General features: G+C 39.9%; 2 protein-coding genes across 5 annotated transcripts; one reads left to right on the forward strand and one right to left on the reverse strand.

The window, feature by feature from the left end:
* Positions 1 to 310: 310 nt before the first annotated feature.
* LOC110157405 (3-hydroxy-3-methylglutaryl-coenzyme A reductase-like) lies at positions 311 to 8,494 on the forward strand. Its single transcript, XM_020921742.2, has 20 exons — positions 311 to 447; positions 759 to 957; positions 1,050 to 1,161; positions 1,244 to 1,331; positions 1,401 to 1,485; positions 1,561 to 1,666; positions 1,756 to 1,862; positions 2,864 to 2,983; positions 3,302 to 3,432; positions 4,274 to 4,545; positions 4,624 to 4,745; positions 4,821 to 5,015; positions 5,093 to 5,251; positions 5,429 to 5,586; positions 5,664 to 5,769; positions 6,892 to 7,062; positions 7,135 to 7,275; positions 7,352 to 7,510; positions 7,593 to 7,747; positions 7,842 to 8,494. The coding sequence occupies exons 2-20, from the start codon at positions 796 to 798 to the stop codon at positions 7,912 to 7,914; spliced, it is 2,622 nt and encodes an 873-aa protein (XP_020777401.1). The 5' UTR covers positions 311 to 447; positions 759 to 795; the 3' UTR covers positions 7,915 to 8,494.
* Positions 8,495 to 11,924: 3,430 nt separating this feature from the next.
* On the reverse strand, positions 11,925 to 26,247 carry LOC110157346 (ceramide transfer protein-like). Of its 4 annotated transcripts, XM_020921659.2 has the most exons (19): positions 25,940 to 26,246; positions 25,628 to 25,827; positions 25,093 to 25,227; positions 22,661 to 22,777; positions 22,515 to 22,580; positions 21,411 to 21,518; positions 16,286 to 16,424; positions 15,627 to 15,710; positions 15,386 to 15,543; positions 15,182 to 15,274; positions 15,012 to 15,098; positions 14,790 to 14,882; positions 14,567 to 14,638; positions 13,949 to 14,044; positions 13,727 to 13,859; positions 13,268 to 13,338; positions 13,070 to 13,198; positions 12,858 to 12,987; positions 11,925 to 12,728 (listed from the first exon to the last, which is right to left on the reverse strand). In XM_020921659.2, exons 2-19 carry the CDS (start codon positions 25,736 to 25,738, stop codon positions 12,601 to 12,603), a joined length of 1,950 nt encoding a protein of 649 aa, XP_020777318.1. In that variant the 5' UTR covers positions 25,739 to 25,827; positions 25,940 to 26,246; the 3' UTR covers positions 11,925 to 12,600. The 4 variants fall into 4 exon arrangements, with proteins under 4 accessions (XP_020777318.1, XP_020777319.1, XP_055009486.1 ...); XM_020921660.2 differs by lacking the exon at positions 22,515 to 22,580; XM_055153511.1 differs by lacking the exon at positions 14,567 to 14,638.
* Positions 26,248 to 26,745: the final 498 nt, after the last annotated feature.

The following is a 26,745-nucleotide window of genomic DNA, read 5'->3' on the forward strand; positions in this document are numbered from 1 at the left end:
TGGAATCTGAAATGCTAATACAAGAATCCAGTGCACTGCATAAATACACAATTGCAATAATACTTGCAACATAGCCACGCTATAGTTTAATGCTCTAATACGTTTATTGTTGCTTTTCCTATGCACACCCCTGCTCTCCTCCATCCTCACCCCTAAACTCCCCCTGCTCATCCCCTACTCACCTCCTGCTCACACCCTGCCCCCCCCTCCACCGTCATACCCATGGTCCCACCACCCTCTTCTCTCCCTATGTTCACCTCACACTCCGGGCCAGTAGGGACCAGTAATGCGCCCATATACTGTCTATGAACGCGCCCCTTCCCGTAGCAAAAGAAGAAGATGGCGTACGCCACAGTCTCCGAGTCGCCATGATGGCTAGTTATTTTGTAACTGGCTTAGCAATTCTGGCGTATCAGCCATCACTAATATAATGGATTTTTGATTAAGGTGAGACCTAATTGGTTGCCATCTTTAGTGTTGTTTGCGGTTGCTTTGATTAAAAAATGATTAGGCTTAAACAGGAATTTAAACAGCGTGACTTTCTCAAAAAGCTAGTTTGAGGAGGGCTGGTAAGCTTAAATTAATAGTGGCTAATGCTAACAAACGCCCATTTTCTTTACTGTGAATTAAACTCGTCAATAGTAATGTATATTTCTAAATCCAAATTGTGCTGTGTCCTACTGTCAGTGCCATTGGCAACATAGACATTGTGTTAGAGTAATGATAGGTTTTATCTTTTGTCTTTTCTATCGGGGTAGACTGTGACCTCAGACAGTCGGACTGTCTCCTGTCACCATGTTGACTCGTCTCTTCAGACTTCACGGGCTTGTCGTGGCTTCCCACCCGTGGGAAGTTATAGTCGGCACCCTGGCTCTCACAGTCTGTCTAATGTCTATGAACACCCTGACAACAAGTAATCAGGTGTGCAGCTGGAACGAGTGCCCCAAACTCCAGGAGGTAAGGTGATGTGTTTGAGAGTGTATTAGAAGTCCCATGTCAAGAAGAAATATACTATTGTGTTATGTAATTTTTGGCTTTTCTTCTCTTAGAAAACCCAAAACAGCAACATTATTATACTATCAATTACACGCTGCACGGCTATTGTTTACATTTATTTCCAGTTTAAGACTCTTCGCCAACTGGGATCAAAGTATATATTAGGTCAGTAAATGTTTTAAATTGTGTTAAATATTTTACTGTCATATTTACACATTTATTTTAAATGTGTTATTTTCTGTTCTAGGTATTGCAGGGTTATTTACAGTATTCTCCAGCTTTGTTTTCAGCACTGTGGTAATACACTTTTTTGGAAAAGAGCTAACAGGCCTCAAGTAAGTGTTTATTATATTAACTCAATTGAAATTTTATAATGATCATTTTACCAAACTTGTCATGTACAGTGAAGCCCTGCCATTCTTCCTATTGCTCATTGACCTGTCTAAAGCGTGTGCATTGGCCAAATTTGCCCTAAGCTCAAATTCTCAGGTAAAGTTGAGTTTTTCTTCAGTTTCAAATAATGGTACCAGATACATGTATTAAAATGTACTTTGGTAACTATAGGAGGAGGTGAGGGAGAACATTTCTAAAGGCATGGGCATTCTGGGGCCCACCTTCACTTTAGATGCATTGGTTGAGTGTCTGGTTATTGGAATTGGTACAATGTCAGGTGAGGAATAAATTGAGATTGCTAGTGAAATCTGTCATTAAAGTAATTCTGAACAGTAACACACTTTGTCTTTTATATCTGTTTTGTAGGGGTGCCCCAACTGGAGATTATGTGTTGTTTTGGCTGCATGTCTGTTCTGGCCAATTATTTTGTTTTCATGACCTTCTTTCCTGCATGCGTCTCACTTGTCTTGGAGGTAAATGGAATATAACTTACCATATCAGATCTTTCTGGAATGGATTTTTACGCTAGTAACAGATGATTGTATTTTACATTGTAAATAGTTAAATTATGCTATTCCATATTCCTATTCCAGCGACTTTCAATAGGTGAGGCGTACCCCCCCAGGGAGGCGCCAAAGAGCCACTGGGGAGGTGTGACACAGGCGGACTGATCCCAGGACTGATCCCAGGACTGATCCCAGGACTGATCCCAGGACTGATCCCAGGACTGATCCCAGGACTGATCCCAGGACTGATCCCGGAGGACTAAAACCACAGGACTAAAACCACAGGACTGAACTAGGACTAAACCAGGACTAAATCAGAATTGAACCAGGACTGAGTGTCAAGTGACAGACCCGGAGTGCGCCCATGTAGACAATTGGGTGTCCGCAGGCAAAAGGACCGGCGCAGAGCTCTGCACCTCACAGAGCTAAGCGCAGCCTTCGTCTGATCACGCTTTGCAGACACCCTGCTCCATGGTCTCGGGGTAGAGCACTGCTCTCCCGCTGGCCTGCCGCGGGTCCCAACGCAACAGGGACATATATTTTGAAAGCTCATTGTGGGCATGGGCGGAAGCGGGCGGGTGGAATGATTCCCACAAACTAAATATGACTATAAAGTCAAATATACAAATGATTAATGTATGCCTATCATACATAATTTGTGTTGGATATTTTATTTGGCATTAATAAAAACATTTTAAGCAGCCTAAATTTGCGGATGTGGTCTAATCTCATGTATGTTTTAAACAATTCCTTTTCCTTCTCCGTGTTTGTTCGAGCTTAAGAAAGTGAACGTCCCGATCTTGCGGGATTTGCGGGCGGGAGCGAAAAAAAATATCACAGATGCGGGCGGGAGTGGGAGTGAAAGTAACAATTCTTTGTGGTCGGGAATTAGAAAACCCCTGCTATGTACACTAAATAAAATGCTATTAGAAAAAGCATATAATATCTTTTTTTTTTTTTTTGTACAGTTGTCAAGGGAAAGCCGTGAAGGCCGCCCAGTCTGGCAGTTGAGTCACTTTGCACGTGTGATGGAGGAAGAGGAGGACAATAAGCCCAATCCAGTTACGCAAAGGGTTAAAATAATAATGGTAAGACTTTTTTTTTTCTTTTTCTATACTAGCACAACCTGCTGAGAAATCTAAATTTTTTGCAAGTTAAATGGCTTCCATTTGCAGTCATTTCTCCCACACGATTTTTATCAAAATAAGTAAATTTTTTTGGGTTAATTCTTATGGTGAATTTTGGTTATCCTGTGGGATTGCTGTTTGTAAGTTGCTATGTATATTTTGATATGGGATATGGTTAGTGAATCTAAACTCAGGGTTCTAGATGAACTCCTTGTAATAAATAGACAACGAATCTTGGCTGGCTAAAGTAAAAGAACTATGTATATGTGTCTTCTCAAGTCCCTAGGCTTAGCTCTGGTCCATGCCCATACAAGACTTGCATCAGAAACCCAAGGAAATAATCGCACAGTAGAAGGACCCATCTCTGACTCTTTGCACTCTGGAGGAGCATGGCCCTTTAAACTCACCAGGTAAATCTATCAAGAAGCGTTGTTCGTTTCACAGTTACCAGGATCCTCAGTTTCTGAACCACTTTGGAGAGAGTCATGTCATTTGAGCTTCGCCTAATGGTGTTCCACTAAATGTTCTCACGTCCTCCTCCTTTGACTCCTCTGTTTGGCTCATTTACCTAAGATGCACCTGTGGTTTCTTGGCTACCTTGGAGCACTGCAAATTGCCCACAATGTATTGCAACTTTTATTTTTTATGAATTTGAACTAGACAGTAAAATTATTTTAATAAAGGAAAAGTGATTACTCAATACAAAATAACAAAATATTTAGCTATTTTAGCCATGTATCACTGCAGATGAATTGAATTAAAATCATGTAAAATGCAGCAAAATGAGCAAAATCTCTTTTTTAAAAAGGAGGTTGGGGATCAAATAATCATCTGAAAATGTTTTAGTCTGTGCATCTATTTATTTAATGGGCTTAACTAAATAAATGAAGGCTAAACTAATAATATCATATATCAATAAGTTTTCTCATGTTTTAATTAATGTTGACACATCTGAATAATTTCATTTGTAGAAGCACTGATTTGTATTCATTTTCTGATTTATCACACTTGATCTAGTCACGTGACAAAGTGCAGTTGCTCCCTCCATAGCCTGTTCCATATGTGCTCCAGCCGCTGTAAGCATGACACTTGGCTCTGCTATGTAGGAGCCAATCCTTAGGAGTGCTACAAAGTGGTCTTTGGAGGAAGGATCCTGGGAATTGAGATACAACCTATATTTAACATATTTTCAAAAATGTGATGATCATGCAAATTTAAAAGTCACTGTCACTTCTTTGTTTTGTCTTACAGTATGGATTTAGAGCAAGTTATAACTCTCAGTCTTGCTCTGCTTCTTGCTGTAAAATATGTTTTCTTTGAACAAACGGAGGCAGAGTCCTCGCTATCACTCAAGAACCTCAGCTCCCCGTCTCTACATAGACAGTGGAAAGAGGAGGGCTGTTGTATAAGGAATGGTTCGGTCCAAAAGAAACTGCATGTCATTCACGACCACTCTGCAACATGCCAAACAACTGGAGGCTTTTCAGAATTGCAAAGCACTCCTGGACCAGATCAAGATACGGGTAATAAAACACACATTCTCATCGTTTATATCATTTATATTGTTGAAACTACTTAGAATATTAAAAAAAAATTTCTAGTGCAATCTGATTTTATGGAGACCTCAGAGAACAGCACTGGTGTTTCAATTGAAGAAGATACACATTCAGAATTAAAGCCACGAACATTAGAAGATTGTGTGGCTATCCTGTTTGATCCTCGTGTAAGTTGACGCAATAGAAGCATGCATTTGCTGTTTTGAGTTCCTAATATTGACAAATTGCTTGTTGCTTCAAAGCGCGGTCCCAGGTGTTTAAGTGATTCAGAAGTAATGAACCTGGTCACCTCACGTAAAATCCAAAATTATAAATTAGAAACGGTCCTAGAGAATCCAGAAAGAGCGGTGGCCATCAGAAGAGAGTTGTTATCTTCCAAATTACCTTCAACATCTGCCTTGGCACACCTACCTTATAAAAACTATGACTACTCAAAGGTAGGGCCTACAAAGAATGTTCTTTCATTTGCAGAAATGGATGCTATATTTTACTTATAACAATGTACAATGTGCAGGTCATGGGAAGCTCCTGTGAGAATGTCATTGGTTACATGCCAGTTCCTGTTGGAGTTGCAGGCCCTCTTCTGTTGGACGATAAACCATTTTATGTTCCCCTGGCGACTACCGAGGGGTGTCTTGTGGCCAGTACCAATCGAGGATGCCGAGCTCTGTCAGTAAGTACTCCTCTAACTACAGTCAAATTACATTAATTATATGAAAGTTAATGTAAATAAATGTTTGAAAGAAATGATTAAAATTAATAAATGCATAATATTAAATTAAATATTCAAATGACACTTAGCACTTAAATCAAACAATATTTGACTCTAATTTCTAATCACTCTGTTCAGCTGAGTGGAGGTTGTCGCAGCAGGATACTAGCTGACAACATGACTAGGGGTCCAGTTGTGCGACTGCCATCAGCTTGTCGTGCCGCAGAGGCAAAACTTTGGCTTGAGAGCCCAGAAGGTTTTTGTGTTCTCCAAGAGGCCTTCGATGAGACTAGCAGGTTTGGACATTCACATTTCTCTTGTATGTTGACAGTTATGACATGAAATTTAGCAAATGAATGTCTACATTTTCTAGGTTTGGGCGCTTAAAGAAGTTATTAGTGGGCTTAGCTGGTAGAAATCTGTACATTCGCTTCCAGTCTCAGACAGGGGATGCCATGGGTATGAACATGCTCTCCAAGGTATTGTGGTTGATTTGTTGATTTATTTATATCTATATCTATATAGCTATATCTATTAGGGCTTGGCAAAAATAAAAAATATTAATCGCATGAGTTTGAGTGCGATTAATCGCACGTTATACACAAAACCAATTAATGAATTAAAGTGTATCGTATAGTGCACTTTTATTGGAAATGTAAATGAAAGAGCCATACATTTGTTGTGCAAACAGCATTTCTTTCAGAGGGGAACCTTCAGCCTTCAAGGTATTCAGTGAAGGCTCAAGAAAAAATACTGAATGAATTTTTGTACTACTGATACATTTTTTCAATATTTTTTATTCAGTGAGTAATAAACACTACACTAGTAATTTCTAGATCGTTGTCATAAACTTGGACTAATATTTCTTGGGCAACAAGGGGTTAATATAATGGAACGGAAATGGACCAATCATCATTTTTCTTCTAATGGTATCTGGGTAAATCGGTGACCCCCCCTGCAGCACTGAACTAAAGAAACACCTGCAGGGCCTTCGGTGGCTGGAATGAAGTTTGAGCTTGACAGTTGTCTTAGCCAGTCATATTTCATTGAATTATGGGCGGGATCATATCACGAAATCTTCCGAGCCTTCGCGAATACCCTGTAATAGCATTATGTAAGCAAGACCGCATCGACGAAAACCTCACTGGACTGAACTTCTATTTGGACGCCTCAGGGGCGTCTGGAAGAAGAAGAAAAGGAAAGACCCGTGAACCCAAGCCCGCGGCCAGAGCTAGGAGCCTGTGGAAGCTCAAAGCCCATGGCTGGCCCGGCCGGGCCGGAGCTGGAGCCCGCTCACGGCCCACGGAGGCTCGGACATGTTGCATCTCACGTGGTCAGAAAAAAGTGAAAAAAAGTAGAAAGAAAAGATGTAAAATTTAAAGAAACGCATGCAGTGGACTTTTTCAAAATAAAAGCCAGTGAGCAACAGATGTTTACAATAAATAAATAATAAAAACTGCATTAAAATAATTGTTGGCGATAATTTTGCATTAACTAATTAATTAACACGTTAACGTGCCTGGCCCTAATATATTTGTGTATGTTAGAAAAGATAACCATTCATTGTGTGGTCACAACCAACATAAGCTACTCTTCTGCAGGGGACAGAGCGTGCTTTGCAAAGGCTAAAGCTGCAGTTCCCAGACCTGGAGGTGCTGTCTGTGAGTGGAAACTACTGCACTGACAAGAAACCAGCAGCTCTTAACTGGATCCTGGGCCGGGGAAAGTCTGTGGTGTGTGAAGCTACTGTTCCAGGAAAGGTTGTTAGAGAGGTAATGTAATTTTGACTTTACACTTTTTTTTATTACAGTAATTTAAATTTAACACACTGTTTATCTGTCCAGGTGCTGAAGAGCAGTACTGTTGCTCTGGTTGAGTTAAACATCAATAAGAATTTAGTGGGTTCAGCCATGGCTGGCAGCATAGGAGGCTTTAATGCCCATGCTGCTAATATTGTAACAGCTATTTATATAGCATGTGGACAGGTCAGTCACTATGCACCAAAACAAACACCTCCAGTGACCAGGGGTGAGTTTAATTCTCCTTATTCTTTCCTTTTAGGACCCTGCACAAACGGTGGGTAGTTCCAATTGTATCACACAGATGGAACCTGCTGGACCAGGAGGAGAGGATCTGTACATCACTTGCACAATGCCCTCCATTGAGCTGGGTACTGTGGGAGGTGGCACCAATCTGATGCCACAGAAAGCTTGTCTAGAAGTATGGCTAAATATATTTTTAATCAACATTTTGTATATTGTTCACTTGTGTTAAGCTTTTATTTATACAATCATTGTTTCAGATGCTTGGTGTCCAAGGGACCAGCCCAAACCATCCAGGTGAAAATGGTCGTCAGCTAGCTCGTGTAGTGTGTGCAACTGTCTTAGCAGGGGAGCTCTCACTTATGGCTGCTCTAGCTGCTGGTCATCTAGTTAAAAGCCACATGACCCACAATAGGTGACCTATCAATTCAAAATGCATTGCCTTTCAACCGTTTTTTGGGGGGGGGTTAATTTTCCTCTCAAACTGATGTTGTTTTTTTTCCCCCTAGATCTACAACAAATTTGGCTGGAATGCAATGTGCCACACCAGACACCTCAGCATCAAAGCATGATCCATCTTGACCCTAAACTGAAAGGGACGTTTTAAGATCTAGTTTTTAAACATCTGGCACGTGCGTGTGATGCCTGGATCCTAAATTGAGAACACATCATTTTGAACCTTGTTTTGACTTTTTTTTCTTACAGAGTTGGAATAATGTGACCGATTAATTCTACTGTATTTAAACATTATGTTAAACATTAGATATTGTGCCTACCATTTTAGCCAATTTGTCAAAGACAGAATACTTTTAGTGGTCAGATTTTGCCAAAATTGCATAAAAAGTTTGATGGTTTACACAACATTCCACCAACAATGTTCCTTATGAATAGTTGTGTGTTCCTACTGCAGTTCAAAAGGTGTGTGAATTTGTTACAAGCCACTTTCATACAGTTAACCAAAGCCATAAAATAGTTGCGTAATTATTGTTGAAATGGCAATGTATGTGGATGTATAGGATTGCTTAACTGCACAAAAAAGTTCATGACTGCAGATTTTGATCCTGTGATGTTTAGACTATTGCTTGCAAAACTGGTGCCTTTAAAGAATAATGCAAATTTAATTTAATAAGATGCTTTATTTATATTAAATATTTTCACCTTGTCCTGCTGTTGCCTATTTACAAACATAATATAAAGGTTGTCTGGCAGAGATGATCAAAGTACTGTAATTTCTTAATTAAAAATACAGATCTACAGTTCCACCATATCAGATAGTACTCCAGTAAGTTAAAGTACTGAAGCCTGTTGCATGAAGGCAATTTAGTTTGAGTTTGGGGTAAATTCAGGTGTCAGTGAAAAGAGGTTAGGTTTATTATATTAGGTTAGGTTATAGCTTTTGTTCACATGCACACCTAAATCTGACTGAGCGACCATGAACAGAGAGAAATTGATGTAATTATCTACGGAAGTAACCACAGGCTTCATGCAGCTGCCCAACTCTAGACCAGTGGCCTCATTTATAAAGCTTGCTTACGCAAAAATCCGTGCGTGCGCGCTTCCTACGCCAACCGCGGTATTTATAAAATTCGCCTAAGGCGTGGCTCTTTGCTTAACTCTACGCCAACTCGGGACCTCCTGTAAGTTCTACGCAAAGTCTGGAGACAGGGAAAAAGCGACACTCGTGGAGAGAAGCAGAAGTGAACAGAGTTTGAGGAAGTGTTTGATCAGAAAATCCACGTATATAGAAGAATTACCTTCAGATTTGCGCATTTAAGTGTTTGGTTCGCCAAAATACGGAGAAGGGCTGTTTATTCCACTCATTATTCTCCACAATATTATTCATTTGAAATTCGTGCACGAGCGCGACCACGTTCCCGGACCCGGTGTAGCGCAGAGTCTCCCACAGTCCACACCGTGACCATGGACTTCTATAGAACACAGTCTGACCAACACAGAGGACGAAATAATGACCCGACCTGAGAGAAAACTCTTCCCTTGGACGCAGCAGGAGCCAGGCTTTGATTTAATGAACGCAACTTTAACACTTTTACTTTAGTCTTTACGCACAGAGCGCCAGAGTGACCCGAGTCTGCGCACGACACGAAGCCTACTGCCCGAACCTGATCCGAACCAAAATCTTTCCTACATTTTTGTGTAATGGGGAACTTTTGCACATGAGAGCTGCTCTCTGACTGTATGAAGAACAGAATAATGCCCGTGCTCGTCCCGACCAGTGTTGGGAGTAACGCGTTATAAAAGTAACGAATTACAGTAATGCATTACTTTTTGCTGTAACGCAGTAATGTAAGGCATTACAGAGGAAAAAATAGTAATATTTTACTCGGTACAAATGTGAGTAACGCGCGTTACAGTGTTTTTTTTAACCTGGATTGAAGTGGTGGGTTTTTCTTCATACAAATTCGCTAAAATCACCTCGATATCAGCAGCGGTGAAACGCCGGAGATGCGCCCTCATAGACCTTCAGGTAACCGCGGGCGAAAGGACTGACAAAGAACTCCACGCTGTTTAGACCTGGTTTAGACCTGGGTCAGTTCTGGTTTAGACCTGGTTTACACTCGTCCCTCCCTCTATCGCAGTTCACTTTTCGCGGTCTCGCAGATTTTTTTTTTGTGTGCAATTTTGCATGCCCTTTTTTTTTTTTTACATTGTATGAATGCGTATTGCGTTCCTCCCGCTGCGTCCTGACTGGCCAAGGGACTCCTGTCTCCTGTACAGTACAGTACAGAATGTGTTCAGCTGCCAAATTTAAATACATGTTCAGTCTCTAGCAGTGTGATTCTGAAGTGCTGTACGGTTGCAAGTTTTCTCCCCGACGAAACCCACAACGTCGACGAAACGTTCTGCACCGACAAAGGCTCCTGCGCTCGCACCCAAAAGGCAGAGGAAGATGCAAACCATCACACAAAAAGTTGGACTTCTGGAGACGCTGAAGGAAGGTAGAAGTTACGTGCTGTAACAGACTCTTGCACCTGGCTCGGGTACCTGCAAATAGTTGCTGAAATCAGGGCCGCGAGCCCGAGCAGCAGGGTCCATAAAGAGCGAACGGGTGACAGCCGCTCTTACCTCCGTGAGGTGCGGAGCAGAGCCGCTCCTTTCTCCTGCGGTCACCTTCGAGCCCGTCCCTACAGTGAGTCCTGTTTTAGTCCTAGTTCACTTCTGGTTTAGTCCTGGTTCAGCTCTGGTTTACTCCTGGTTTAGACCTGGTTTAGTCCTGGTTCAGTCCATATACAGTGCAAAAGTTATTTTGGTGAGAGTAACTTAAAGTAATGCAATGCCTTACATTTTAAATGCAGTAATATTGTAATGTAACGAATTACTTTGAAATGACAGTAATAGGTAATAAATAACGCATTACAGTTTCAAAGTAACTTGCCCAACAGTGGTCCCGACCCAGACCCACACTCACAGGTGAGCAGTTTGGATGTTTCGTGTGGATTTTAATTGGCAGAATAACATCTGTATCTGAAGTGTTTCGTGCTAAATCTGTGTCCTCGTATCCTCGTATCCCTCCCTCGCTCCTTTCCCTCTTCAGGGAGGGCATCTGAATCTCTCGCACGCGCTCATAATTTGACCATTCAGATCAGCGCGTGCACGTATCTACGTGTATATGCATAAATACAGGGCCAGTCCTCACACACTTCATAGACAGACTTAAAAATATAGCGATAAAACTCTTGAAACAGCGAAAAAAAAACATGGGCTTTACTGCAAAGATGTGCTGCCTAAATATTATAAAATATGATTAAATGAACAGATGAGTCATTGATGTCACTTTTAGTTTTGGATTTATTTATTAAACCTTGTTTAATAAAGTCTTTAATAAAGTCTTTGTCGTGATCACGTGGTGCTGCGTGGAGCGTCCTCTTCCCTCTGTCCCGCGTGTCTCGGTCAAACCCACTGATTATCGGCTCATGTTTAGGGAAATCTCATTCACGAGTCACTTTACATGCTCCTTTTATGGTGAGGTGGAGGTGTGGAGAGGGCGTGACGTGACGTGGGTTTACGTGCGCAAATTGTAGTTGCAGGTGGGATTTATAAAGCAAAGATTGCGTGGTTTGGTGCGTGCGGTGGGTTTTCTAAATATGGAGTTTGCGTGGCGCACGCCTGTCGTAGCTACAAGGCGTACGCACTAATTACGACAACTCCTGCGCAGTTTTTTATAAATGAGGCCCCAGATCTGATGCTGGTCTAGACTTAGAAAAATGGGCACAGTGATATTTGACACATATCAGTTCATATAAATAATAGCATTTTTTAACCCAAGCTGAACAAGTGAAACCGAAGGCAGAATGTGCATTATGTGTGAAATTGTAAATCACCACACCTTTAATAAGATTTGGAACCAACATTTTAGATCTGTATCACAATACAAGGTGATGTTATAAAAATTATAGTATAATTACTTGATAATTTTATCACTTGGAGCAACTGGGTTGGGGGCAAAGTTATAGGTCTGGGGCCTGCATTTGACCCCCAGGCCATAGTTTGAACACCCTTGTAAGCAACTTTGAGCAGCTGTCTAAAGGCATCATTATAAAAGTAAAATATAAAAATGAGCACACATCATTGCATAGTTTTTCATTTATTTTATTTAGCCATTTATAAAAGCTAAGGCTAGCTATAACTGTGGGCACATAAGTGCTGAGTGTTTTCCTAAGGCACCTGGGCTCAAACTAGTTTTCTTCTATTAACTTCTTTTTTTTTTTTGAAAAGTTCAGTCTGTGCTACAACAGCCCTGTACTAAGAAACAGCTACCACTATGTAGTTCAAATGTATGTGGGCACTGTCCATCAAATAGGCAAAAGGCCCATCTCTACACAACTCTCCATCAGAACCAAGTTGCTTCATTAGAGAGATGAGGATCAGATGATCAAGTCCAATGTCATAGGGTCCAAAGCTTAATGACAACCCTCAGGACTTAAAAAAAATACAAATATTAAATTATAACGAGCAATCAAACTTTCAGCCAGACAGAAACTGAAATGTTAACCACAAGTCAACTACAGTAAAAAGTTACAATTGCCAGTTGCATGAATACAAATACATATGGATTCTAGAATGAACTATTATAACTACATATATAAGTTTAGGTTTAAGCCAATAAAACATCTGCAGAAGACAATCAGTTATTTTCGAAAAGTGGACTGTATTCTTTAAACAGAATGTTGTGTATAAAATAAATAAAATTTGTTTCTAGTTTCTAAGTATTAAGTGATCAGAATAGATGGACATTTTCAAAGGGGATTCTCAGAATAAAATGGGTCTGCCAGCAGTTTTTTCTTGAACATAAGAAGTAAAACGTTTTAAGAATTTGGGGTACTCCCTTTTGGCCACAGCCCTTAGGACAGATGCAGGGGCCCATCCTCCAGGGTTTACTACAAGGACAGAAAGCACAACATTGTTATTACAATCTGTAAATACAGAGTATACATATTATGTTAAAAAAAAAAAAAAAAAAAATCAACCAAACCAAAAAATAAATAAATGGAGAAACAAGTACATACCATTGGCTACATATGTGATTTTACATGTGATATTATCTCTGCTAATCTCTTTGTTTCCCTCAGGTGGACTGACCAAGGTCTGGCAGATCATGGCAATATTAATTTTGGCACGAACACATCTGCTGGTTGGCTGGTAACATAAAAATCAAACAATAAAATACTGACCAAATTTTCTTCTCGCCAATTGACCACATATATAAAAAAAAAATCACCTGTGCATCATCATGATCGACAGAGAAGTTGCAAACCAGCCAAGTATCAGGGTCGTTCTCATTGTTGGCCATAATCTTCCTCATGGCAGAAAGATAGAGCACATCTCTCTGAGACGCTGGCCAAACTCGCTGGAATCAAAGCATATCTGTCTGTCACTGTCTCACATTTCACAGTGATCTACAGTTTATTAACCTTACCTTGTGCGTCTGGTAAATGATCACAGCATGATCTGACAATGTCTCCACTACATTGAAGTTTTCAATAGTGGCTATACAAAAAGTATGAAAATGAAAAGTTACAGATATAATAAATCAGTCTATAATAGAATACAAACATGTTTTACAGTATTAATAAATACAGTATTGTGCTGCAGATAATAATGAGTGTTAAAAGCATTGCTTGTTATTGTTTTTGTTAATAGTGGAGGTAATGCATATTTGATAAATATAGAACATGGGTGTGGCAAAAGTCAGACACTAAACCAAAATAAATAAATACAGAATTTTAAATAAAAAATTTTTTTTGAGCATTTTTGATATAATCTGGCATATTTATAATGAAATTACAGATGTTCACTAAAATGCACAGTCCCCCATCAAATAAATAAACAATAATACATAAATAGCAATGTTGCTTTAAAGTAAATTGTTACTCACTTTCCCAATCATTGCGGTATGCAGTATCCCAGAAGTAGTGGCACACCTCATGCCCGGTCACTCCCTTCACTGAATGGGTGGCCTTCAGTGGGTCAAGTACAATCCCATTTTCTTCCACTTCTCTTCTGTACACCTAAACCACCCCCCACACAATACATCTGAATGTTAAACAAGAACAAGAAACAAGGCAATACATGGAATAAGGTGGTAACAACACATTACCTTCATTTCTCCTTCTTCTACCACTAGCTGCCAGTTAGCATCTCCTCCAACATCCTGCAGGGAGAAGGTCATGTGATTCTGAACCATCTCATCCACCTGGAGAAACAAGAGACAAAGAACATAATGAATGACAGTGTTTCTAAATACCCTCATGCTTAAACTAAAAGGGTTCACTTAACAGACATCACCCCATGCTTTTCCACTCTTCTAGTTACAGCTAAGGATATCAAGATTCTTTGGTAAATCCACTATGATTCAGGTCACATTATAAATCAGACAAATAAAAATAAGTCATTACAATTCCTCTTTATATTCAAAAAAAAAATCTAAATTTTAAGTGCTAGCTGTTTTATGTTACATTAACTTGTGTAGTGTACTACTGTATCAAGCTGATCACATACAATAAGAATGGTGATCTATAGCACACTGTGAATTTAATATGATTGTCAATAATCGTGAATAACTGTCAAAACATGATGTTTCTTCTCTAATTATAACATGAAACTTCTATATTATGACATTCCTATTTCCAGCTGAATACTGTATAAACTCTATGCTGTATAACTGATATTAGTGAGCAAAGAAGCACAGAGGACATCAGGTCTCAGCAGTTGTTACCTCTGTGCTGAATCTGTGGACTTCATGGGGAGGTGCCCTGATTACAAGGGCAGGGGAGGTCTGAGTAAGAGTCTACAGAAAAGGGCGACAAGTAACGGGCAACAACAGGATGAGTTGAAGTAAAAAAAAAAATAAAGGAAGGAGATGTGAAAAGTAGAAAAAGAATAAATGATGTATTAAAAAAAATCTAATGTGAAAGGGTTAAAATGGGATAATTAACAACCTTTTCTGAGAACCGGTGGGAGCCAGAGCTAGAGTAGATGTTTCCAATGGGGACAGGACTAGGTCTCTGGTCTCTGGTCCTTGTCTTCTCTGACTGTAAATACAAAAACAAAAGTGATTTTCTTTTCTCTACAAAATCTTCTCTTCTACATAGCATAGAAATGAAGGAGTACATGTTTATTGTCTAATATAGTCTTATAGCATCAACATATTAACTGTATACCTGCTCTTCAATTTTGTCTTGTCGGTCAAGTGCAGCTTCAACTGCATCAAAAAATTCTTCTTCATTAATGAGGCTGTTTGGTCCTTCCTTAAATGTGAGACGATTTAACTTTAGAAGGAGTAGGGGATGGTTGTAATTGTTGGTATGAATCATTATATTACAACTTTCACCTCAAAGTCCGGCCCTCCAAAGTGAGACTTTTTCTTCAATTCATTTAAGGCCGATTTATAGCTTTCCTCTATTCTTCGCCTCTTCTCCATCTCCTTCAAAATTAGAAACACAAAAAAGAGCAAAGGACATCTTTCATGATTCTGCAGCTATAACTCACCAACAGCATATACTGTATTTTATGTATTTTTAAAGTAGGCAATCACCTTATCCAATCTTTTTTGCCAGTTCTCCTCTCTCTTCACCATGAGGTCAATACAGTGTGACAAAGTGGCCAGGATCCCAGCTGTGGTAGCCTTGAATGTGATTGCCTCACCTTTGAAATCTATGCCATTGATTTCTTTTGGGCTCAGAGTTTGAAACACTGACAAGAAAACAATAGCACATAATGAGACATTAATACAGAATAAATAAGTGACCTTTTCTAGTATTTTTTCCATTACTTACATTTTTCTCTGCTGCTGTTATTGTTGTGGTGGTAAAATTCAACATCTGCTCGAGTGCTGGGGAAATCCTCTTCATCATCCAAAACTAAACCAAAAAAAAAAAAAAATAATAATAATTTAAATAAATAGCTAAAAAAAAATAATAATATATATATATATATATATATATATATATATATATATATATTATAAATTTTTTTTATTTAGACACTTCTAGAGTGCTTTAGCAGTATAGAATCTGCAGCATAGCAACATCCACTGACTACAGTGCTGTCAGCCATTAGAGAGACTGCTGAGCTGGTCAAAATGACAATGGTCTTGTTTCATCTTCAGAATGTGGAGCGGGTGAGAAACGCAGAGAGGGAGGTGAAGAGAACAAAAGCCTTACTTTATTCACTCTGGTCATCCACACAGCATCATTGTCACAAACTGATTAAATCAGCCAAGACATACGAAGGCTGAAAAAAGCCTATACATTTCTAAGTTTATTTAGAGGTGGGGCATGTTTTCAAGTCAAAAAACATTGATTCTATATCAAATGGTCAACAAATGAAAACCATTTCTAGATTCACAGCATTTATAGTAAGCTTTTTGTCACAAACATCATTGGTTTTAAGACATTTGAAAAACTAGTAAAACTAGTTAATGGTGTCAACTTACTTTTGTCTCTTTCAAGCTCATCTTTTGACACTGCATCTGCACAGCTGTCGAAATACTTCTGCAGTGTGTCCACCTGTCTGCACAAGATGTCTCTGAATGTCTCCATCTCAGCCAGTTTCTCTCGCAAACTGTGTCCTTTCTAAAACATTTAACATACAGAAGCAACACAATTATAGAATACAGTGTTCATAAAAGAACATGCTGTGTATATCTTGGGTTTTAACATATTAATTGGGTAATACAGAGATTCCAAACATGCCATAATTTGAGATAAATTATCACATCTGTGTGGCACTGTCTTCAAAATGAATTAATAAATCTCTTCTGTTTGTAATTATATACATCCTGTTCTGCCCCCGGTGGAGAATATTTCTGTTTTGAGTTTATCTATTTTGTCCACTCTCAGCAACCTTAGCCGTTATAGTGTTCTTGACTTTTCAACTGTTCTGCTAGTCCTTTTTTAACTGTTCTTGTCAGTGTTTTAGTCCTGTGAACTGTTTTTTGGGCCCATAGAAATATCTGTCTGTGAGTATTGTAATACTATTACATGCTAACTCACTCTATGGGGCACTTTGGTTTGTTTTATATTTGAGATTCCTGATAAAATTTAATATGCTAGTAGCGTTAGCCTGTCTATAGAGATTTCCATTGATGTTAGCATGATGCTAATCGCCTGTTTTATAGACGTTTTTTGTGATGTTATTGCTATTGTTGTACATATTTTGAATTGTTGAGGTGCTATACGTTGTTTTATGTAGCTCTGCTTGTTCTTTTTTCGTTTAAATGTGAAGACAGAATTGTAAGATGCATTTATTTTTTGTATGTTACAGTTTTACAGCCAACCCTTCAGTAAATATCCAAAACAGCAAGAGGCTTCCTGGGTGCTTATTGAGGATACTGTTCGCTATCTGTAAAGCTAGTTCCGAAACGCTAGTGGAGGCAGAATAGTAAAAAGACATGTTCAACGGGCAGTCAACGGACAACACAGGACACCGCACTTCACTCTTCACGTCACAAAACAACATTACAGCACAGGCAAGCAACATGGACGAACAGTGGGAAACCAGATCACACTGTTCCAGTGCTTCACGGTCCAGTCAGTGCTCCAATACAAGTGTTTTTTGGCAGCAAAAGCCCGCGCCAAAGCAGAAGCAGCTCGAGCACAATTATTGTTTGCAGAAAAGGAAGCAGAGATGATTAAAGAGCAAGCACACATTGAAGCAGAAGCTATTAAAAGGGAAGCAGAGATCGAGGCAAATCTCCACACGCTACGACTGAAAGGTGCAGCTGCAGCAGCCATTGCTGAAGCTGAGGTACTAGAGGCTGCTGCTGCTGATGAAACCAGCAACATCTGTTTTCCAAGTAAAGAAGTCATGCCAAATTTGGTAACCAAGTCACCAGTTGTTTACCAACCTAATAATGCTCAAGCCCCCACACAATCTCCACCAGCACGTCAACAAACAAATGACAATGGTGCACAGAATGAAGTAGAAGAACACAGCAAACCCTTCAGTGAGATCAGCGAATATGAATGCAAAGAGTCACCAACAGCATAATCTCCAAAATACAAACCCACTAATGGAGTAGACCATTCCTACATCCAAAGCTCATTCAAAAATGCCACAGTAACGCCTCAACAACACCATCCTGGCCCTGCCACTTATGATCAAAGACTTCCACCCTATACCAGACAGTCACCCAAGAAAATCCAGCCCAAGCAATCACCTGTCATCAGTGCTAATGAGTCTGGCCCCACTGCCACATTGGACTTAGCCAAACATCTGATTCGCAGAGAGTTAGTCACCTCAGGGCTCCTAATGTTTGATGACAAGCCTGAAAATTACTGGGCCTGGAAGGCATCCTATCTTAATGCCACTGAAGAACTTAGTCTCACTCCAAGAGAGGAGTTAGAGCTTCTTTGTAAATGGTTAGGCCCTGAGTCGTCAGAGCAAGCAAAACGCATTCGGGCCGTGCACATCTATGATGCCACTGCTGGTGTCAGAATGCTGTGGCAAAGACTGGAAGACAGTTATGGGTCCCCCGAAGCAATAGAGAATGCCTTACTGACAAAACTAGAAGAGTTTCCTAAAATCTCAAACAGAGAGAATTACAAGCTAAGAGAGCTAGGTGACCTCCTTACTGAACTTGATGCAGCCCACCTAGATGGGTTCTTACCTGGTCTCAGTTACCTTGACACATCTCGTGGAATTACTCCTATAGTTCAAAAACTCCCATATCACCTCCAAGAAAACTGGATCACTGCAGCTTCCCACTACAAAAAACAATATAATGCTACCTACCCTCCATTCTCAGTCTTCGTAAAGTTTTTGTGCGACAAAGCCAAAACACTCAATGATCCAAGCTTTGCCCCCCTACTCTTTGATAGTGGTCTAAGCATTTCTAAGCCAGAGAGACTGAACAAGCCTAACTTTAAACATGCACTGTCTGTCTGCAAAACTGATGTAACTGCTCGAGACGACTGTAGCGACCTTTTAGAAGGAAATGCAGTCGATCCTGACAATGAATTAGAGATGCGCGGATGGGCTACTTTTTCATCCGCAACCACATCGGAAAAATCATCATCCGCCCGCTATCCATTTGCAACCACATTTTTTCAAAACAGCACCCGCCCGCCATCCGCTCGGTCTCCTCCCATTTGCTCTGAGTTCAGAGTTTTTTATGTGAGTAGTGAATCCGCCACCCGCCTGAATTTAATTAAAATATTATTTTTCGTCACGTCATCCGCCCGACCCGCGGTTTAGCCGCGGAGTCCACGGTTGTAACCGCAATCCGCGCATCTCTACAATGAATGCCCACTCCATAACAAACCGCACTCCCTTCGCAAGTGTCGTGGTTTCAGAGCCAAAACTTTAGATGAGAGGAAAGCAATTCTAAAGGAAATGAACATTTGTTATAGGTGCTGTTCTTCTACCAGCCACAGGGCTAAAGACTGTAACACAGACATACAATGCAGTGAGTGTAAAAGCAACCACCATGTCACAGCTCTGCATCCCGGTCCAGCTCCTTGGAGCACTCCAACGCCAAACACAGCAGACTCGGAAAAGCATGGCGGGGAGCAACTAGAGAGCTCCACTCAAGCTATCATATCCAAATGCACAGAGATCTGCGGAAAAGATAACACTTCACGTTCCTGCTCCAAAATCTGTTTGGTAAAGATTTATCCTGATGGGCACAAAGAGAAAGCAGTCAAGGCCTATGCAGTGTTAGATCAACAAAGTAACAGATCCATGGCAAAGACAGAATTCTTTGAAATATTCAACGTAAACACAGACAGAGCAGTTTACACTCTCAAAACTTGCTCAGGAGTAGGAGAGACTCAAGCAAGGCGAGCTAATGGTTTTACTATAGAGTCTTTAGATGGCAAAACCAGTGTTCAGCTTCCTACATTAATCGAGTGTGCCACACTCCCAGATAATCGATCTGAGATCCCTACACCAGAGGTTACAAAGCGCCACACTCACCTCAAACACTTGGTGGACAAGATTCCTGCTTTAGACCCAAATGCTGCAATATTGGTCCTCCCTGGGCGGGACATACCACAAGTCCACAAGGTCAGAGAATACTATAATGGCCCTCACAATGCCCCGTATGCTCAACGCCTCGAGCTTGGCTGGGTTGTAGTTGGGGAGGTTTGCAGAGAGGGTGATCATATGCCAAGCAACGTCAGTGTGTATTGTACTTCTATGATAATCCATGAACGCACATTTCTTCTTGACTCTCGTCCCAACAAACTCCAAGTCAGCTCCTCTTTTCACTCAAACTCAAACTTAAATAAGATAGCTTCAAATAGTCCTACCATGACAGCAGCATTTTCACCTGACCTCAGTCAATGGCACTTCTTTAGCTCTGAAAGCAATCCTGCTGATCACGAAACACAGCCAACCGCATGCACCAGTGTCACCAGTGGATTTACTGGAGCACACATCTTAATCAAAAGTGTGGATCCTCCAACAGTCGCAGAGGTTCACCATCAAGCCTCAATCTTCCATCGTCCATTATCTCTTTCATCCAACCTTGAACCACCTCATGTGGTCACATCTAAGGACCCTCCAGCTTTCAAAAACAATAAACAAAAAACAACAATCTCGTCTCTGCACCACCCTGGACATTTGATGCAAAGGACTTCAGGAAACAGTGGAGACTACAAACTCTTGCTGGCTCATTACGGAAATGTTGGCAACAAGAGCAGCTCAGGCACTTCAACCAAGAAGAAATGGATGGATTACTTGACTGACTATAAACACCTAGCCTAGTAGAGACAAGTAGTTAAAGTTACTCATGGGTGCACAAAACCTTTTCATTTTAGGAGTTGTGTTATTGGTTAAAATATAGTGGAATAACAGTATACCAGGCGGGGAGTGTTCTGCCCCCGGTGGAGAATATTTCTGTTTTGAGTTTATCTATTTTGTCCACTCTCAGCTACCTTAGCCGCTATACTGTTCTTGACTTTTCAACTGTTCTGCTAGTCCTGTTTTAACTGTTCTTGTCAGTGTTTTAGTCCTGTGAACAGTTTTTTGGGCCCATAGAAATATCCGTTTGTGAGTATTGTAATACTATAACATGCTAACTCACTCTATGGGGCACTTTGGTTTGTTTTATATTTGAGATTCCTGATAAAATTTAATATGCTAGTAGCGTTAGCCTGTCTATAGAGATTTCCATTGATGTTAGCATGATGCTAATCGCCTGTTTTATAGACGTTTTTTGTGATGTTATTGCTATTGTTGTACATATTTTGAATTGTTGAGTTGCTATACGTTGTTTTATGTAGCTCTGCTTGTTCTTTTTTCGTTTAAATGTGAAGACAGAATTGTAAGATGCATTTAATTTTTGTATGTTACAGTTTTACAGTCAACCCTTCAGTAAATATCCAAAACAGCAAGAGGCTTCCTGGGTGCTTATTGAGGATACTGTTCGCTATCTCTAAAGCTAGTTCCGAAACGCTAGTGGAGGCAGAATACATCCCATATTCATTTTAGCTTCATATGGGTCAAATATAGTCAAAATAATACAGGCACAGCTCAGGTCTGCCGTCTAATGACTTGCAATAATTAACAAAATAATTCATATTTGCGGCCCTGGCCAAAACATTGTGTTCAAGTACCTTAAAAGAAGAGGTGGAGGTGGCAGAGTATCCACTGGTGGCTGATGTAAGGGACAGCATGGATCCATGTCTTCGCAAACTGGACTCTGAGCCATAGCCAGAATCAGCCTTAAGAGAACAGCATACATAATATGTTTTAAAGGAGGCAAAACTTATTAGCAGTTTAAAAGCATCTGACAATGACATGATTTAAAAATCTAACTATAAACATAGCCATGTAATGTGCACGACTGTGAGAAAGAGGCACATGCAAAACACCAGCACTCTTACATAACAGTTTTTGTCAATAAGCAAGGCCTCACCATGATAAGTTCAGCATTATATTAAGGCTGTGTTTCTGTTACAACCACAAGAGGGCAGTATATGCACATATCTTCAATTTGCAAGAGGTTACTGTAGGTCAGTAGCCAATAGTAACTTTAAGAGCCAGTCAGTGCTGTTGCCCTTTTGCCAACATACTGCTACTAGACTAACTCAAACAGCACATTAGGCATAAATTTTATGACTGCTTTGTATCAACTTTACTGTGTCTTCAATAGGAGGATTTAGTAGGTTTCTATTGAATGCATAGATTCACATGGGAACAGTATAACATTGATTGACTGAATGTATCTCTTCTTGGAGCTGTTGCGTCTTACCTTGGAAACCCTGGTGTATTGTTATTGTAACAGAAAAGAGGATGAACTCTCAGCTGTGTCCATATGTGGGTGGAGTGACTCATGGAGCTCCCTGACGCCTGATACAGGGACGAAAGGGGAAAGTGGGGGATTTCCTAAACTACATATGAGCTGTCAATGCCAGCTTGTTGGGTACCTCCTCATTTATTTCAAGCAGAGTCGAAAAGGCTACACAACAGTATGTTAGTTTTGAAAGGTTTGATTTGCACAAACATAAAACTGCCATTTGATTTTAACAAGCATGCAATTTGAACAATCTTTTGATTTTAACAAACATACAAAAAACATGTGTATTTAGATGTTTAGTCTGAGAAATGCAAGAAAAGCAGCATAAAATCAGTGTTCTCATATCAAGAACCTGTCTTTAAAACAAACCTCGTGTATACAAACACAAACTAGGGTCCTACACATTTACTAATCTACACACCAGGTTTGGAGCGATGAGTACAGTTCCCTGGGCTCCTCCCTTGTCCCTCCTCCCTGCTCTGAGACTCTAATGAAAACACATATATTATAAACACAAACCAGAGACACCTATGTAAAAGGAACAATGACTTTTCTTTAATGACTTACCCGGTGAAGCTCAATGGATTCAATCCACCGTGCTCTGTGCTCTGGGTCTTGAGCTCTCATGTACCACACACTGTCATTCACGCTGATGTCCAGACGGCACTCATCAAACTCGTGAGCCTAAAAACAAATGAATTAGGTAGTTATTTTATTTCAGAAAATATGTAAAGCTAACCTTGCTCAGCAAGGAGGATTTTCGTGATATTTGTAAGTTCACAAACTCATGAGAACCCATCTTGGAGTGCACCCACTGAAGTGTTAATGGGGTGAGCGGACCAATTACAGAGGAGCACTGAGGTTTGTATGGAAACCAAAAGCCATGAGCCCCAAAGAACCCAAAACAAACACTCCAACAGACATACTTCAGCCTATTTTAATGTTAATATGGACTTTTGTTTGTTTATGAAAAACATGCAGAAGGTAAGCACTTTGTGCAGCTGTGGAGAGAGAATATGTCTGTGCTTTTCTCTCAACTGGAAGTAACAAATGTTAGATTTTTTGACTTGCTCTACCATTGTGTTGCTTTGACCAATAAGATTCAAAGTTGTCATGATGCTCCATGTTTTCTGATTGCATTCAGTGAGAGCTATTCTAGATTGTGTAGAACTGAATTCTACACATATAAATCTGGAGTGAGTCAGGTTAATGTACAGCCTAACATGCAGGTTTAATGTTGTTTATGCACAATCGCACTCCCAGTATAGACAAAAGTCCCCTTTGAGAAGTGACAGATAGACAGAACTGACCTTTTAAAAAGAATTACTTGATTGATCAACATTCTTAATAGTCCAGTGTATGGTCAGTGAGCAAAGAGCACTGAAGGCCCAAGAGATGTCTGTGCCTGGAGCCATGTGTGAATAAAGTATGTAATTTAGAAATGCAGCAGAAGGAGAGTGATTTTGCTGCCATGTCGACTAGTCACACCATAACACCATATTAACTTGGGTGGCATGTTTTAAGTACCATACTGCAGAACTTAGATATAACTGCATCGTTATATCGTAACAGTGCCAATAAAAAATAAACAGCTAAGAGGTAACCTATAACAAATTGCAAATTGGGCTATTTTCTTCTATTATAATTAAACCGAGCAGAGGCAATAAAAGAGGGCATGTACTAACAGTCTGACAAATAAGGAACGAAATATACAACAACAAAAAAATTATGGAGTAGAAAAATTCTTAGCTGTAACAAGTCTCTTCCATCTTAGTCTAAAAATCAATGCATGGGACTTTGGAGCTTTTTCTGAAAAAATAAAAATCCTCACAAAGCACTGAGCTTAAATAAATGTCTAAAATACATGACAATACAATGCCACCACAAACTCAAAGGAAACTGACTGATAGTAAAACTTCTGGAAAAAGGAAGCAGCAGGTGCTAAATTAGCAACATTAGCTCATGGATCTGACCATGCACGAATCTCATGACAGAGGCAGAGTCACATATCCTGGGACTCTACGATTCACAGACTCTATGATTCACTTATTTGTCACGTTTCTGCTTTTCTAAAAACAGTTATGCAGTGTGGTGTAACCAAAGTTCAGTGTTGAGTGAGAAGTACTTTTGCAGTAACTATTAAAATGCACATTTCTGGCAAAGTAAGAAATATCTCCAGGAAAAGAGGTTAATATTTACTAAAACCCAGGGAATGTTTAACAAATACGACTTACATCTAAATCAGCTTTCCGTCTAGAAACAGTCCCTTCCTTTGTTCATTTTTTTCTCTTGTTATAATAAATGACCTAAGATGTCTTGGGAAACCTCTACTGAAAAAACATGTTGCACAGGTATGTTTGATAACAGGACTTCAAACTCACGACTCAAATCTAATGAAATGGTGTACTGATGTGCTTTTATATTGATCACCTGATAGAAGTAAAGCAGTAGTTTAGACTCGAGTTTGGATGAGTAAGGTTTCAGAAGGCAAATAGCATAAATATCTAAAGTCCTGTCTAGCAATAAGCACATTAATTAGCACTTTTACTGAAAAGGTGTGTCATAATGTTGTGCTCAACACTTTTCGCTGATAACTCACTGATTCAGTATGGAAATATATGCTACTCAAAGGTCATCTGAAACAGAAAGACACTAATATCTTATTTTTTCAGGGTTTTTTTTTGGCCCAGTGACGATATTGCCTTATACATATTATAGCAAGTCAGCAAAAATATTCAGCAATGCAAGTGTGTGTATAGTTGATTTTCAAGTGTCCCACATTTATAAAAAAAAAATCTGGCCTCTTATTATTCCTACTTAACCCACATGTAAGACATTCACACATTATAATTTCTAACACAGTCAGAAAGTAAGCTGATATAACTGCAAGAGGTTTCATGACCACATGTGATCATTTAGCAACTGACCAAATGTGATCATTTAGTAAGACATATTGCTTAACTATTTCAAAACACTCAAAGTTCCGAAAAGCTACTTACAGTAATAACAGCTCTGCTAAGACAGAGGGATCCTCGACAGCCATACTCCGTCTCATCTTGGGACTTGTAGTAACTCAATGTGTTGTTTTTCAGCACTACCCAACGGTCCTGCCAGCCATGGATGTAATTTGTCCACTACAGTAATAAACAAAAAACAAGTTGGGCACTTCAGTTTGCTTTTATGAAGCCTGTGGAAAGATCTGATGAGACAGATTAGGAAGATTGAGCAGGTGCACTAATCTAAGAATGTGCTGCAGTAGCAGGTGTAGGCCTACACTGTTAATCTTGAAAATAATAAATAGTAGCATACGCTTTTCAAAGGATTATCAAGGTTTATCTGTTCCCCTAAGCCACGATGGACGGCACCAAAAGGAAAATATAGCACCATCTTATTTCAAACAGAAGTTTTTTTTTTTTTTTTATCACCACAAAGCAGGTTTACATAAGAAGACAATGAATGTGGACAGATGTTTACATACAGCCATTTGACAGCTGATAGAGACACTCCTCTCACTACAATAGACTGATATCTTACCTTACTTAGAACACCGCTAAACTCTCCAATTGCAGCCAAATGTCCCAGCTCCTCTCGGGGTTCCAAGTCTTCCTCTGACCCGGATGAGTTCCAGCTTTGATTATCTGACATTTCCTCACAGAGCACTGCTAGATGAAAACGATCTGAAGCGGCACTGGCGTCGTTAAAAAGGACGTTGAAAACGCTTGAAGCGGAATCACCTGAAATGCAATATATTGAGCAACAGTTCAAGAAGTCATGATGGTACCGAGCAGAGACCTTAATACAGTGGAGTTATGGGTCTAATTAGCTCTTGCCACAATAATACCTTACCGTTGTGTAGCCAAAGCTGTTGTCCGCATTATGGGTTCAAGTGGGCACGGTATAAACGCTGTCAAACTGTGCCTACAAGCCCTTTCCACGATGTCGTGTGCTAAAAGTGAGAGCAACCATACTCGATGAAAAATGCCTGGGAATCTTCTTCAGCTCCGAGTTGCGAGCTTGTGTGTTTACACCCGAATGACACACAAGCGTTTCCCATAAGTTTTTACTCGTCAAATAATTCACGGATTACGCCATGTTCATCTGACGGTGGAGCGCACTGAGCGAGCGCACTACGCAGGGCGCTGGCTTCGGCCGACGTCACATAATCCTCTCCTAAACCGACCCGGGGCTCCTCCTTCTGTTTATAGTTTCTTCCTCAAAATAGACCAACCATGAGCTATAGTGTGATGTTTCTGGAAATACTGATTCTTGGTATGTAAAGAATACATAAGCAGTTAAAATCATTAATGTCAATAGGCCTCATAAACTGTATGTGAGTATTAAAAAAATTAGGCTAGATTAATTATTTCATAGTATTTAATTGAAATCAGTTCAGCTGAAGTACCCTAATTAACTGTTAATTAATTAATACCCTAGCTATTAATTTGGTCTATCTATTTATCGAGGCCATTTTTTCAGGTCATTTGTCACTGTACGAAGAAAACTCCGTACAGTGCCTCCCTCTAGTGGTGGCTGGTAATTTTTTTATTTTTCGAAAATACGACAAACTTTTTAGGAACTGTGTGTAGCCAGTGCTCGATTAATGATTGGCTACAGGTGCTGGGTTTTCAATAGCGATGATTCAGTTGCAAGTG

The sequence above is a fragment of the Boleophthalmus pectinirostris genome, unplaced genomic scaffold (assembly GCF_026225935.1).
Source record: "Boleophthalmus pectinirostris isolate CB_2022bp ecotype Guang Dong unplaced genomic scaffold, ASM2622593v1 HiC_scaffold_18, whole genome shotgun sequence".
NCBI lineage: Eukaryota > Metazoa > Chordata > Actinopteri > Gobiiformes > Gobiidae > Boleophthalmus > Boleophthalmus pectinirostris.